This window comes from Nesoenas mayeri (genome assembly GCF_963082525.1).
Source record: "Nesoenas mayeri genome assembly, chromosome: 9".
Taxonomy (NCBI): Eukaryota; Metazoa; Chordata; class Aves; order Columbiformes; family Columbidae; genus Nesoenas; species Nesoenas mayeri.
Window position 1 is genome coordinate 13366154 of NC_137557.1, and position 14318 is coordinate 13380471.

Consider the following 14318-nt stretch of genomic DNA (forward strand, 5'->3'; position numbering starts at 1 on the left):
CTGCGTGTGGAAATAATGCAAAGCTGATCCATGCAGAGACACAAACATGGAGTGATTTCACTGTGGACTAATTGCAGGCAAAAACCAATTTGTTCCATCACAGGCTGCACCACTAACAAATGGGACTGGCCGTGCTGGGCAGTGCTGACTGAAGCTGACAATCTGACACGGCTCCATGGCTGTGCCCGGCTGCCACTGCTGCCTCCATCCTGCTTTAAACTCTAGTAGCTGAGTATGATTAACTGAGGCTGGATTTACCATTCTGGGCACTAAAATCCTGCCAGGACACCCAAAGAGGATGCAGGAGCCCTCCATGCTCCAAGTGTGGTGCTGTCCTAGAGAGAGGACACCTTGGCATTCACGTTTCTCTGGCCCCAGCTCTCCCTGCCAAGAGCACAAGCCGGGAGGGGAGGTGACACTTCTACCATGGGCACAGAGTTGTCTTTTTTCCAGCCTGGGAACAGCAGTGATTTCTGCAGTTTAGGCAACCAGAAATACTCTTGTGAGTATGTCCTGAGCTGGCTTGGGCTTCTAAGAAACAACTGGTGGTGATTAATGACCATGAGTCCCCTGCTGGTGAACTTCTCTCTGTCTCCACCCTCGTTCCATCCAGATGCACATGCAGGAGCAATGACTGCTTCAGTCCTTTGCAGCTCAAGCTTTGCCCAAGAATGCTGCTGGACATGTCTTAGGATTGCTCTCACTAACAACACTTCCAATAGGCAAGGAAAAGACACTCAGCTTAAGCTTTTTTATCTTTCTCCAAGAACATTTTCATTAGGATTAGCAAATCTAGCTAAGCCATCTCAGATGCTCAAGCTCTGCTTTTGAGAAGCCACCAAGACATCCTGAGTTGATAATCTGATTCACCCTGGATTAAAACAAAACCTGAAGTTCATCCTTGGAACAATGCAGCCTAAACTAAAGCAGTTTCTTTAAGCACCAGCCTGGAAACACCCATGTCCCTGAAACCCACTGGTGGCCCATGAGTGGGAAGAGCTGGGCCACCCCTCGGTGCACAGCTCCCACTGCCAGCTGCCACCACAGTCAGCATTGGCTGATGGACCAAGGGTCTGAAGAGAAGTGACCATGGCGCTATCTTCATGCTTGCAAGCCCAGGTCACCAACAGAGTTGCCCACTCAGTATTCTCTGGGGGAATATTTCCTCGGCAGAAGGTGCACTGACACTCCAGGGACCCACAACCTCACTGTTGCCCAATCTCAACCCTGCTCTCTGCAACATTCACAGCCATAACTTCTGAGCCCTGATATTCAAACTGATGCCCCAGAATGCAAACACAACACCTCTGCAGGGACACACCTCTAGCAAATGTGCTGTAATCTACGCATGGATTTCGGCACCAATGATCAGGAAGCCTTGTGACGGTGCGTGAGAATAGGGAAACCACAGCAACATTGCACACTTCATTCATTCCAGACTACAAGTTTCAGATTAAGTCTCTCTGCAGTGATTAAAGCAGGGAGACTGCTTCCCCCTAGGTTTTCTTTCAAAGACCAAACTAAATTGAAGAGAAGACATGCCAGCCGCCCCCTGCCCACCCTCTCTGCCCCATGGGGAGGGGGCTGTACCTGTACACCGGTTGCATTTCCCTGGCAATCCCAATGACTGCTCCCTCCGGGAAGTTGTCAAACTCCTCAAACAGGTCTCGGATGTTGGTCTTGTACTTCAAGTCCAAGTCTACCTGGATGATCTGTGTTATTTCTGAAAGCACAAAGAAGAAACATCAGCTATATAAAACAAAACTGAAACCAGTGATTACCAATGGCTACTTGACAAATCACACCCAATGAGGATTTGGTGCAATCAGCCCCATGGGCAAGACTTGGCCAATTCAGGGCAAATGCAATCCAGCTGCAACCTCTGCATAAAGTTACCAACCTTCAACCATCATGACAGCATTTACCAAGGCATATTTTAGGTATGATTTACTTTAGAAACCATTTCTGGCAACCTCTTGCTTCTATCTGTCTCCTCCTTCCTTCCAGAAGACCAGTCTTCTGTACAACTGACAAAAGCAAGAGGTAGCTCCAGCACAGCCTCCCCCTTTCTGGTAGTGTTTCTGCAGAAGGAGCTACACAAAACCCCATGCTCACATTATTCTGCCTACTCCTGGGAAAAACTACCAACTCCACGAGGATTTCCCAGCTCCAGCCCACACAGCATCCATCCCTGTCTCGAAGCATCAGAGCAATTCCCATCAGACAACATCAGTAATTCAATCAGCCACACAACACCCTCAGTTACACCTGCAAAAGCTCATGAGATACTTAGAGACATGGGTTAGTGCTAGAGTTAGCTTATGGTTGGACAATGACCTTAAGTGTCTCTTCCAACCACAATGACTCTGTGATTCCATCAGCTGCTGGCAGCCTGACATGGGCTTACCCATGGGCAGAGGTCACAGCTCCCTGTTTGCACAGAACTGCTGGTCCTCTGCAGAACCCTGGAAAACTTTATTATTGCTGGTGGCCCTCCGTCAGAGACAAGAAGGGTCGTGCAGCTGTGGAAGCATCTTCCACTTGCAGTGGGAAAGTCAAGAGTGAGGAGAGGCTGGAGGACATCATTACCAAGGCCAGGCCTGAGCTTGTTAACAGGGTCAGCCCCCTGCCTGCATTTGTCATAGTCTCCTCTGCAGTGCACAAGACTGATTGATGGAGATGTTGCTTGGGAGAGGGTGCAGGAGACTTGCCTTGTCACAACTGCTTGTCCCAGGTGGATCTGAGGGTCTTGTATGGGTTGTAGCAGGCCAAGTAGAATGCAACAAATGCAAACACTAGGAGAAACTGGACCATAAGAGGGGTTCCCCCAGCCCCAGGCAAAGCCATAGTCATCTTCTGGCCAGCCAAGCTCAGCCCTACTCGGAGACTGTGAATGGAGTTGAGCCTTCTCCTGGGGCATTAGGTAATGCCATCGCTATTTATAGGTGTTATAAAAGTCAAGAGCAAATTGGCCAAGTTGCTTAGCACTCCACACTAATTGGATTAAAAAGACTGTCAACCTGTTTTGGCCCCACTCATCATGCACAAGTGCTGTTGGAGCTTCCTGTAGGCTGAATGTGTGTGTCACCACCACCGTCACAGCCACCAGCAAACACAGCCCTCAGCCTTCCTGCTGCCCAGACCTTCGGGCAGGGGGACAAGCCCAATCTGCCTTCATCCCCTGTTGCCTGTGCCCTCTGTGCCTGCGGGCAGGGCTTCCCACCAGGCTGCCATTTCTGGGGTGCTGCCCATGCTTCAGCCTTCACACCATTGTGCTTCCTCACCCCTGGGGCCCACTGTGCTGGGACAGGCTGCTGGCTACACTGCTGAGAGCAAGGGCCAATTGCTCTGTTTTCAGCCCCCAAAGCCAACACTGGGAGCAGAGACGCAGAGACACTGAGAGCAGCCCGGCACGGGCAGTCATCCTCCGGCTCAGGAACGCAGCTTCGCCATTTCAAATGCATTCATCACTTGGTGTTTGTGTTTCGAGCAGACACTGGGCTGTACAGCAGCTCTGAATTTTTTGCAGATCCTGCACTAATCCGAAGCTCTTGGCAATTGGTTGTATCTACCACGCTGTCCTCATTTAAGAAGGAAAAAGCTCCGTGAGGTTAAGCATGAAATATATTGCTTACTCCGCGAAGCATCCAAGCAGAAATATAAATCAAGGAGAAATAGTATGTAAGCTACAACCCAGGCTGTATCTCAATTTATTTTTTTAACATTCATCACTCTCTATCTGCTAAAGGGAAAGGCCACACTCCCTTCAGCCGGCAGTATGGCAATCCCCAGGCCTACCTAGTATTTACCACCACCATAATCCTCTGTTTGCAAAGATTTAAAACCCAAGCGTAGTAATTCACTACAGGCTAAAGCAGGTCTTGACCTGAAAGCAATTTCCCTCAATCTTTCTAACTGCCTTAGAAATCGCTAGCACAACCCAAGCAGATGAATAGGCAGAGCACATGATTTCTTGCTACAGGAGACATACCCCAAATACCCCAGACCTCCCCAGCAGTCCACAGCACAGTGGTGCAAAACCCCAAATCCTTAACACTACTGCACTTGAGAATATCCAGGCTGGTCACAAAACTCCAGGGCGAGGAGACTCAGATCTCCAGGGCGAGGAGCCCCCAGACCTCCAGCACAAGCTCAGCCCAAGCAAAGCGGGGTAGGAGCCTGAGCCCTCTCAGGTGGGGCAGAGGGGATGGGGTTCCCAGGAGGATCCCAGCACACTCACCCCCATGCACAGCAGCCTTCTGACGCTTCATCAGGTTTCAATTAAATCAACCGTGAGGCACGTCATACAATTGTTCTCTAAAATTACAGATGAGCACTAACTGCAATTAATCACAGCAGAGAATGAAAGCTGAGCTCTGGGGAAGCTCTAATCGCAGCCCTGCCTGTCCCAGCACCAGCACCCCACACTGGTCCCATGCTGTGCTGGCAGAGCCCCCCAGGAGAAATGCACTAATAAATTAGACCCAGAGAGCGCAAAGTACTTTTCCTTGTTTTTGAAGCAAACATGAACTGCAACACTGAGACAAAACTGAGCATGGGTGACATTAAGCATTGCTTTGCCAGATGCAGCTTGCACAGATAGATTAATGGCCAAGACGATTTCTCTGCCTGTGGCTGGCAAGGGGCCAGGCACTAATATTTATGATTTATCATGCTATTTTGCTTTGTCCTGGCTTCCATGTGGGGGTGGAGGAATCATGTGCTCTCTTAGGCACAAACAGCTTGGAGGAGTCCAGCTGGAAATGTGGGAAAAGCCTGAGAGATTTTGCTCGGTGAGTTTTCTAACTTTGCCATACAGCATTTTACCCTCTGTGCCATTCAACTCCAGCTCTTCCAGCCACAGCACGTAAAGGGGAGTTATGCCACTCAAAATGGAGATGATCTCCATTAGCAGTGACAGTTTTATGGCCCAGGCTGGCCCTGTTTAACACTCATAATCTTTTACTGCAGCCTCATACCAGCAGCCACAGCAGGGCTGGTGTCCAGGCTGGGCTCAAACCCACCCTCCAGTCACGTCCGGGCGAGAAAGACCAGCATCAGGAATGCGTGATCCCACAGAAGGGCACGGGGAGGACAAGTGCTGCTTGGGCTGACCCAGCCAGGGCTCTGGGGATGCTGTGCAGCCAGCACCTCTGCAGCAGCTATTGCCCTTTCTTGACCTGCAGCCTATGGATGGGCAGGCTTGAGCCTGCCTCTGTAGGCTAGGACTACTTTTCCCTAGCCTGAGTTGAGGGAATGGCCTGCAAGAGATTTAAATAGCGGATTTAAAACTACAGGAAAGTGGATGGATGATAGATGGAGAGTCAGGAGGAGATGCAAGAGCCTGCACTGAGCCTGAGGGAAGCTGCCAAAGATGTAAGTTTATGGGCACAGCTCCCTAGGCTGCTTTGGGAACACCAGCTTCCTCTGTACAAACCACAGCAGATCTAGGGCAGAGGGATGCCACCACCAGCAGCCGCTGTCACTCTGGAAAGGGGAAAGGAGTGAAAATATTAACAACTTGAGTCCAGGAACAAATAGTGAAATGAAAGTTACGGTCACAATGCAAAGGGCAGATGCTGTCCAGCAAATGGCATAGTCTAAATCTTGTTAACTGAACAGTGGTTTAACAGCTTTAGACTAGAAGCAGCAAGAACTGAAACCTCCTGGAGATGGTGTAGTTCTCCAGTTCATCGACAGGCTCGTGTTGGCACAAGCTCAGCTCCCTCCTCAGAGTACAAAATCCTGCCTGCACCTGGTCTGGCTGCAGAGCCAGAGTGCGACATGGCAGGAGGAGACACGCCACTGCCCTGCCAGGGCACACTGTGCCCAAACCTCAGACTCACTCCTGAGACAGATGCCTGTCTCCGATGCTACAGGTGATGTGGCTCTGCTCCTGCCATCTGCTGTATCAGGGTCCCTGCACGTCTCAGCAAACCTGCTTTTAAGGACCTAAGCACCCTGGTGCATCATGCCAATGTGGAGCCTCCTTGGACAGGTATCAGACAGGAGCACCCCGATCTCCCTGTGCCCCCTCTGCATCACAGCAGCCACTTCCGAGGCCAGAGACTGGGGCCTTGTGCCCATGCAGAGCAGAAGAGGCGAGATCAAGGAGGACACTGCCGGGATTGCCTCGCGACCCAGGCATGCCGCTTCCTGCTCTGCACAGAGCCAGCAGCAGCAAGTCCTGCAACACAAGGAGGCAGGAGCCCCCTGCACCCTCCTGGAAACTGCACAGGGGCAATGGTCTGGCAAGGACAGGGAGCTGGGCAGGTTCAGACAGCTGCCAGGTGCTGAGCAGCTCAGGGACCCTCTGCAGGGACAGCAGCGGCTGCAGCCAGCGCAGGTGACACTGCACAGGGAAGGGATGGGAGTGTCCCCTGCTGGCTGCAGCTCTGGGTTCTGCGGGGCTGTGGCCGAGGCTCTTGGGAAGGGCCAGGGGCTGGCTGTGCATTTTGCCACTTGATTTGAACCTTCAAAAGGAAGAGGGTCTGGCAGCCCAGGCTCTACAAGTTGGGGCCAGCAGGGCTGCAGGGATAAGGTCTGCTGGCCTGTAAATGCGGAGCACACCTGGACAGCTTCCCCTCTACCTCTCTCCATCGCTTTTGAGTTTGGCTCCATCTACAAATGATTTTTTTTAGCTGCCTCCATCATGACAGGGGGACATCCAGGAGCTGTGAAGGACCAGCAGCAACTTTCGGATCACTGCCCAGGGCCATAAACCTCCTGGCACAGGGCAGCAGCAGCCCCTGCTCCAGCGGGCAGGGTGCCTGCCGGCAGCAGCTGCCCGTGCTGGCTGCGAAACCAGGATCCTCCGCCTTGCCAGCCCAGAGGGACACGTGGCCAAGAAAAACACCACTCCCACAGCCAGCACCAAGGCCTGCGTGGGCACAGAGTGGGTGACAGGCTTTGGAGCATCCCTGTGCAACACAGACGCTGCTGCCCAGCAGAACCAGCCGATGACCCTCAAAAGCCTGAGCTGCAGTGGGAAACTGAGCACAAGTGCAGCTGCGGTGCCAGGCAGTGTTGCCAGCATCATGACAAGCCCAGCGTGGATATACACGGTTTATTTATGCAGACACACTGGGTGCTCCATCCTGCCCTTCATCAGATGCTCCCTGTGTTTGGCTCACCCCCAGCTGCCCCCAGCCACCCTCCCTCCTGCCACCTGCAGGGCTGTGAGCACGTTCCCCTCCAGCTGTGCACCCTGCCAGGCCTTATTTCCTCCATGGATAAAGTCTCCCCCTCTGTTTCCAGTGTTAATCACCACTGCCCACACACACAGCCGATCCTGACACCACTGGAGGAAGGCAGCCGAGGCAGGGACACACACATGTGTGTGCAAGCATGACGCTCTGCAGAGCTCACTGCCAGCACATCAGTGACAATGGGGGGCTGCAGTGTCCCTCCCCAGGACCTCCAGATGCTGCTCCAGAGCCCACCCTACCAAGAGATGACCACCCTACAAAGCCCTGCACCGGTGGGGCTTGCCAAGGTGCAGACAGCTTACCTTCCAGCTGCCCTCCTAAATGCAGGTCCTTGCCTCTGCTGTGCAGCCATGGGACCCCTTGCTCCCTGGGGCACCCATCAGCCCCGCTCCCCAATCTGCAGACAGGGTGCAGGGGAGGACAGGAGGCAAGAGGGAACCTGCCTGAGCATCCTGACCCCTAAACACACCACAATGCAAGTTTCTGCAGCACCCATTAGGCACCCAGCAGAGCAGAGCAGCACCTTCTGCACAGCAGCTCCAACTTATCAGCTAATTAAAAAATTAGGCTGCCTGCCAGAGACAGATGATAAATCTTTGCTACCACCCACACAAGGCTGGCACCTGGGTGAGCTCAAGGGTCTGGTGCTGCAGTGACGGCCTCAGGTTCTGATGGCAGCATCGCTCTGCTCACCTTGGTCCACACGCTGCAGCCACCTCCAGCAGCATGGGGAAGACTCGACAGGAGGTGGATGATTTTTGTTACAGGAAATTAACTTTTCCTGTGCATTCAAATGTCTCCTCATAATCCATCCAGGTCTGAGGGACTAATATTTAACAGTGCTCAATACCTTGGCTCTTAACCAGACTCCAAAGCAGAGACATTGCTGAGCATGCAACAGATTTCAGGAGGGAGCTCTAAGTGCTGCTTGCTATGTATTTAATATACGGTGCTGCTGGGAGAGGAGTGTGGAGACACTTTTTGGAGCTGGAGGAAGAGCAGCAGGAAACCTTATATTCAGACAAGATAAGGCTTAATTGCAGGTTGCCATAAGCAGTGTGGATGGAAAGCTGTGAAGTAGTGAGCGGGTGAGATGGAAAGGGAAACCAAAAAGAGATACAGGAAAGTAAATGCATTAAGGTAGATGATCTCATGTCCCAATTAACTGCACATGGTGGGGGAAAGGGCTGTGGCGCTGCAGGCAGATTTTGTCCTTGCTTCTTCTTTTTAAGCTCTTAACAAGGTACAGCAGAGCAGGGAGCAAGGCCGTGGGGGAGAGCAGCCCTGGTATCAATGCTGGGTGACCCCCAGCAGCTTCCACCCTTTGGAGACAGGGGAGGGGGGCTGGCTAGGGAGGGCAGCACCCACCCATGCACCGGACACAGAGATCCCGCCACTCCACAGGGACGGGGAAACAGCCACATGTGCCTGCCCTGACAGATCTAGGACATCCAAAAATAATCGATGGTGGCACTGCAGCGAGGGGTGGCCAGTGGAAACGATGAGAGGAGACACCACCTCTGGGGCTGCAGGTCGTGCTGGCCCCCAGTGGCGGTGGTGCCGTGGGGCAGGGGTCTCCACCGTGCCAAAGCTCCTGGGGGGCTACCAGGCACCTACTGAGCAGCATCCGCATCCCCCTTAAGGCAGCAGCCCTTCCCCAGCACTCCTCTGCAGCAGGGCTGGGGCCCAGGGCTCTCCTGCCAGGAGAAGCACATCCTGCAGGCAGCTGGACAGGGTTAGCATCTCATTTTGGCAGGTGAGGACCCCCCTACAAGGCCACAGCCTGCAGTGTTTACCTAGGGTGGGCATATTTAGATGTCTGCTGTTGGCTGCTCCCAAAAAGCACCACAGAAACAACTCCCAAAGTGCAACAGGCTCGCCCCAGCAAGGAACAATGGCTGGCACCACTCCGCGATAGCTCACAAATCCATCACTCCAGCCTCTGCTCTTCTCCTCGCAGGATCTGACATTAGTGAGCACAGCCCAGAGACGGGCTGGGGAAGGAATCCGGCTGTTTTTCGCATGGCTGCGGCGTGAAGCAGGGAGGGAGCTTGTGAGAGCACACCAGAAACTATTAACACTCCCTCCATGCCTGTAAAGATGGAAATATTTTTGCCAGAAAATAAAACCTCCAGCTACTGCAGCATCCCATGGGAACTGCAGCTTGGGAGCACGCGGCTCCAGGTTCATCTCCCATAACTCCAGCACAGACCCCCATTTTCTATGCCTCTTCACAACATCTTCACTTCAGTAACACATGATGAGGCCAGGAGCATCTGGGACCCCAGCGCTCCCCCAGCCCCTGCACCTCCGCGTACCCCCGATGTGGTGGGGCTCAGCGACAATGCCCAGCTAGCAGGAAAGGATCAGGAGTGACGCACTCTCAAAATGCTCATTTATCACAATGTAAGCCGCTGAATTTTGTGAGTAGCTGCAACATGAACCACAAATTGCCCTGCAGCTGACAGGAGGAAGAAGAGGAGGTGGTGCTCCCTCATCTCCCTCTGCCGGGCTCCACCTCACAGACTCTGATGCACGTTTCTTTGTTCATGGTGTGACACAGGATTAATGCACTGTAACTCACTGCACACAAGTGCTGTTGAGGGGAAACATTGCGTGCCGTCACCTGGCACCCCATGGGCAAACAGAGCCCCAGCCTGGCAGTCCTGCATTACGGATCCGAGCGCTGCAGCTGCAATGGCAAACCCTCATGCACACAAACTTACAAATGTTTCCCCAAATGCAATAGATCACGTTTTCAGGATGCTGCCTGACTGCTTTTACAGCAGTGCACTAGCAAAAGACAGCTACTTGTCAAGACGCTGTTCCAGCAAACAGTCTATTTTCCTGATACCTCTGCCATTCCCCGGCTCGCAGGGCCTGCCCCTCTGCAGCCGGCGGCACGAGAGCTCAGGGAGCCCGGCCTCGGTGCAGGCAAGGCGTCCCGAGCAGGCAGGACAGGGAAGACACGGACCTGTTGGAGAGAGTCCAGAGGAGGCCACAGAATCTATCGGAGGGCTGGAACAGCTCTGCGGTGACCAGAGGCTAAGAGAGTTGGGGTTGTTCAGAGAAGAGAAAGCTCCAGGGACATCTTACTGCAGCCTTTCCATACTTAAAATGGGCCTATAAGAAAGGTGGGGACAGACTTTTTAGCGGGACCTGTTGCAATAGGACAAGGGGTAATGGTTTAAACTAAAGGAGGGGAGATTCAGGCTCGACATGAGGAAGAAATTTTTTACCATGAGGGTGTTGAAACAGTGGCACAGGCTGCCCAGAGAGGTGGTGGATGCCCCATCCCTGGAGACATCCCAGGCCAGGCTGGATGGGGCTCTGAGCAACCTGAGCTGGGTGAAGATGTCCCTGCTCATGGCAGGAGGGTTGGACCAGATGAGCTTTGATCGTCCCTTCCAACCCAAACTGTTCTGTGATTCAGCACTCGCTTCAACACGTCTCTTCCCAGGCCTCTGCCCTCCCTCCAGCCCCACTCAGTGGGAAAGGCATAAGCTGATTATCACAGAGGCCACTGTCCGCGGGCAGCACTCCCAGAGCAGGCAGAGGCCGATATCAGTTTCCTGAGAGACCCAGCCGGAGCCAGCAGCTGCAGCCTGCTGCAGGCAGCACCAAACCCCAAGCGGCCTGGGGCTTGGTCATTAACAGGCAGCTTGGACAAACATCACTATAATCTGGTTGACATTTAATAATCAGTACAGCTGTTGATAATGAGCTGGATGAAACACCCTGTCCAGAACCTGAGGCTAGGGAGACCCCTGGACCTCCCGTTTGATCCTGGTGTGTCACAAGCATTCAGTCCAGACACCCGCTATGAAGCTGACAGCACAGGCTGGCAGATGCATCCCTGGCCATGGTGCTGCTTGTTCACCTTCAACAGCCAGCTGTGCGACTCCCACCGCACACAGCCATGTCCCCTCAATGTGCTCCTGCACAGCTCACAGCCCGGGGAGGTCCCAAAGCAGAGGCCGTGTCTGTCACACAGCAGCTGGCAGTGATCTCCTATCCCATCAGGCAGCTCAGCCTCTACAGCATCCCACAGCAACAAATTCCACGGATCACTGCACCTGTGTGAATAACCACCAAGCCCTCTGTTTCAAACCCACCTCTCACCAACTTTGATGCACCCCAGTTCTTGCATGGTTCATGGCTCCATGGACCACACCGTAATCCCCTCAGCCAGACCTCTCCTGGGCCAGTGGGTCCCAGTCAGCCAGGTTCATCTCTATAGAAGCCACTGCTCTTCTCTGAACCCCTTCCAGGTTCTTCCCAACCAACCACGTTGATATACCATACATTTCAGCAATACATAATGATCAGTCCTGCCCTGTTCTCCTTCCTCATATCTCCTCATCTCTGTTTAGTCACACAGAAACTCACCCACTTCTCCTGTTGCTGTTCAGTTCCCTTGCAGAGCCCCTGATGAACAACCTTATCAAATGTACCCGCAGACCAAGCTCCTGAGTTTTCAGTCAGCAAGTCCCCAGGTGTGTCTTCACGGTAGAGTACTGCCCAGCTCCCACTTCTCTTACCCATCGCCTCTCACAAGCACTGCAACCAACGGTCTTGATAATTTAGTCGTATCTCACCCTGCTGATTTCAACAGTGATAATTATATCAAGTATTTCCTCACCAAATATTTTCTCCCAAATATGGAGTCAAACACTCGCAACAGTTTTCACAGCTCTGCCCAAGCCGCTGGATGCTGACATTGCTCCCTCAGCCCACCAGCTGCTATGGACACACAGCTGCTAAACTAATTCTCCCTGAAAACTACCTGACTTGGGCCCAGAATTCCCTGGGGAGCCCACAGCCTCCCCTGGCTGTCCCTCTGCCACCCATCTCCTGCTCCCCTCACCCATGGCAGCAGGAGTCTGTCCTTGACCTTGCCTGCCAGGCAGACCTGCCCAGAAGTTACTCCTTCACGTATCTGTAAGGAGGGTTATAAAAAGCTTGCTGGGTCCTCTGAAGTTACATGACTAAAATATCAAGTAATTGGAGGGGGCAAAACTAGTCAGGAAGTGAGAGGCCACATCTGGACTGGCATACCTGAAAGAAAAGTAAAAAAGTCTGAGTTCGAGTCCTTGTCCCCCCTTCCCCTCCTAGCTCTCTTCTGCAAGCCCCCAGACCATTTCACACTGGCACTGTCCTCATCCTGGCAGCTCTTCCTAAGCCTGAACCTTGCTCGGCCTCTCTCAGTGTAACCTTCCCATCACTTCTCCCTTGCAAAACCACTGCGATGCATCGAGCCCTCCTCCAGCTCTGCCAGCCTGGCCACACTGCATTAAAATAGGATTTATGAGCCTCCAGCGCAGACAAGAGTTATGCAGTCTGCACTGCTGCACGCTGCATACCAAGTCCCCAGCTGGTTTAAATCAGATTGACTCCACTGATGTAAGACATTTAAGGCAAGAGAGTTCCACGATTTACACCAGCTAAGAAGTTGTTATATTATAGTCTGGCAGCTGCAGGTTTTAGATCTGACGTTTTTTGGGCAAAGACCCCAAGCAGCAGTGAAAGACAGGGCAGCTGAGTAGCAAGATCCATTTATTCTCAGTGTAACATGCACACAGTCAGCATGTGTTCCACAAGCCTTAAAAAAAAACCTGAACCACAACAAACATCCCTTGTGTTAAAGTCAGTGCCCCATTACAACCCCAAGGCTCCGAACAAATCACTAAGACAAGATACTGTGAACAGGCCTCCCTTCAAAAAACTATAAATTTGGGAAACTGAAGCCAGGCAACTTTAATGCAAAGGTCGCTATGTATTGAGAAAAACCTACAGACTGATTAACACAAATACAAACAAACACAAAAGAGAGCTTAATATTCAGCCCAGGGCCTTCATTTCTCCTGGAGGGTCCTTAAGTTTCCAATCAAATCTGGCTTCCCCCAAAAAATTGTGTGAACACTGTGGAGGCAGCTGTGCTGGCAAAGGTGCAAAAAAAGGCACAAAAGGCAGGTAAAATGGCACGGAAACGCACCAGAAAAACACTAATGCTGCCTGGAAAGGAAGGTTTAGTAATTTCTCCTTCACCTTAGCAAAGGGGCCCATCGACACCAGTAGTGGCTGGTTTGAGAGCCAGGAGAGCGGCAGCAGCCTCGGGCCATTCCCACAGCACCCACCAGCCTGCGAGTGGGCAGCAGAGCTGCTGCCTGCCCCCTGCCTGTCCCACGCTTGTCCTGCTGCCTGCCCCCTGCTTGTCCCGCTGCCTGCCCCCGGCTTGTCCCCTGCCTGCCCTGCTGCCTGCCCCCTGCTTGTCCTGCTGCCTGTCCCCTGCCTGCCCCCTGCCTGCCCTGCTGCCTGTTCCCTGCTTGTCCTGCTGCCTGCCCGGCCAGTGCTGGCTGCACATCGGGAAACAGGGACGGAGCCAGGGAGCCCTGCCAGCCCCATAAATCACCAGGCATCCAGTGCCGTAAATCTGATCTCCCTTGCAAAGGAAATATAAATCAGCTTTACTAGCAGCTTCTGCAGAAAAAACTAAGCTCGTGAAACTGTAAAAATGCCTCTTTAAACATCCTGTGCCCCGAACAGACCATTGAAAGCCCCATAAGGCTGAGGGACAGCAAACAAGCTTTCCAAGAGATGAGACAACTGTTGGGTTAACGAACTGAGAAAAGACATTGCGGACTAAGCAGGTTCTTGCAGGCAGTACAACATGGGTATCTTCAACACACGGCAAAGACAGAGTAGGGAATGGGGATGAGTGAATTAACCAGCATTAATACCGTCATTTGTATTCAGCATACTTCAAAGCGCTCGCAATGCAGACATCACCAGACTAAAAAAAAAAAAAAAGACTCAAGTCTAATGGAGAGTAAAGTAATGATTCGCTGGAGACCAGAGTAATGATCAGTGGGGGTTGGATGGGACCTTCGGGGCCACCTCATCCCGCAGCCCCGGGGGGACAAAGCCGGTCACCTCCCTGCCTGCTCTTCTCTAATGCCTGCCCACACAAATTAAACACCACTGCCCCGCCACTTAATGAGCCAGCATGGGATGGCTGTGCCCTCCAGACAGGGCCGTGTCCAGAGGAAGCTTCACAGACCAGAGCAGAAGCCAAGCTGGGAGAGGGCTCAGCAGGGACACAAGGGAGTT

The 14318-nt window shown here is 52.8% G+C and overlaps 1 protein-coding gene across 1 annotated transcript in view; it reads right to left on the reverse strand.

Moving 5' to 3' along the window:
- The window catches only part of XXYLT1 (xyloside xylosyltransferase 1), a gene marked incomplete at both ends in the record, with an annotated part of 33664 nt that overhangs the window by 12005 nt on the left and 7341 nt on the right, over window positions 1–14318 (reverse strand). The window contains one exon of the mRNA XM_080349639.1: window positions 1591–1723. Within this exon, the coding sequence (XP_080205765.1) occupies window positions 1591–1723 (133 nt within the window). The remainder of the gene's footprint in view (window positions 1–1590; window positions 1724–14318) is intronic.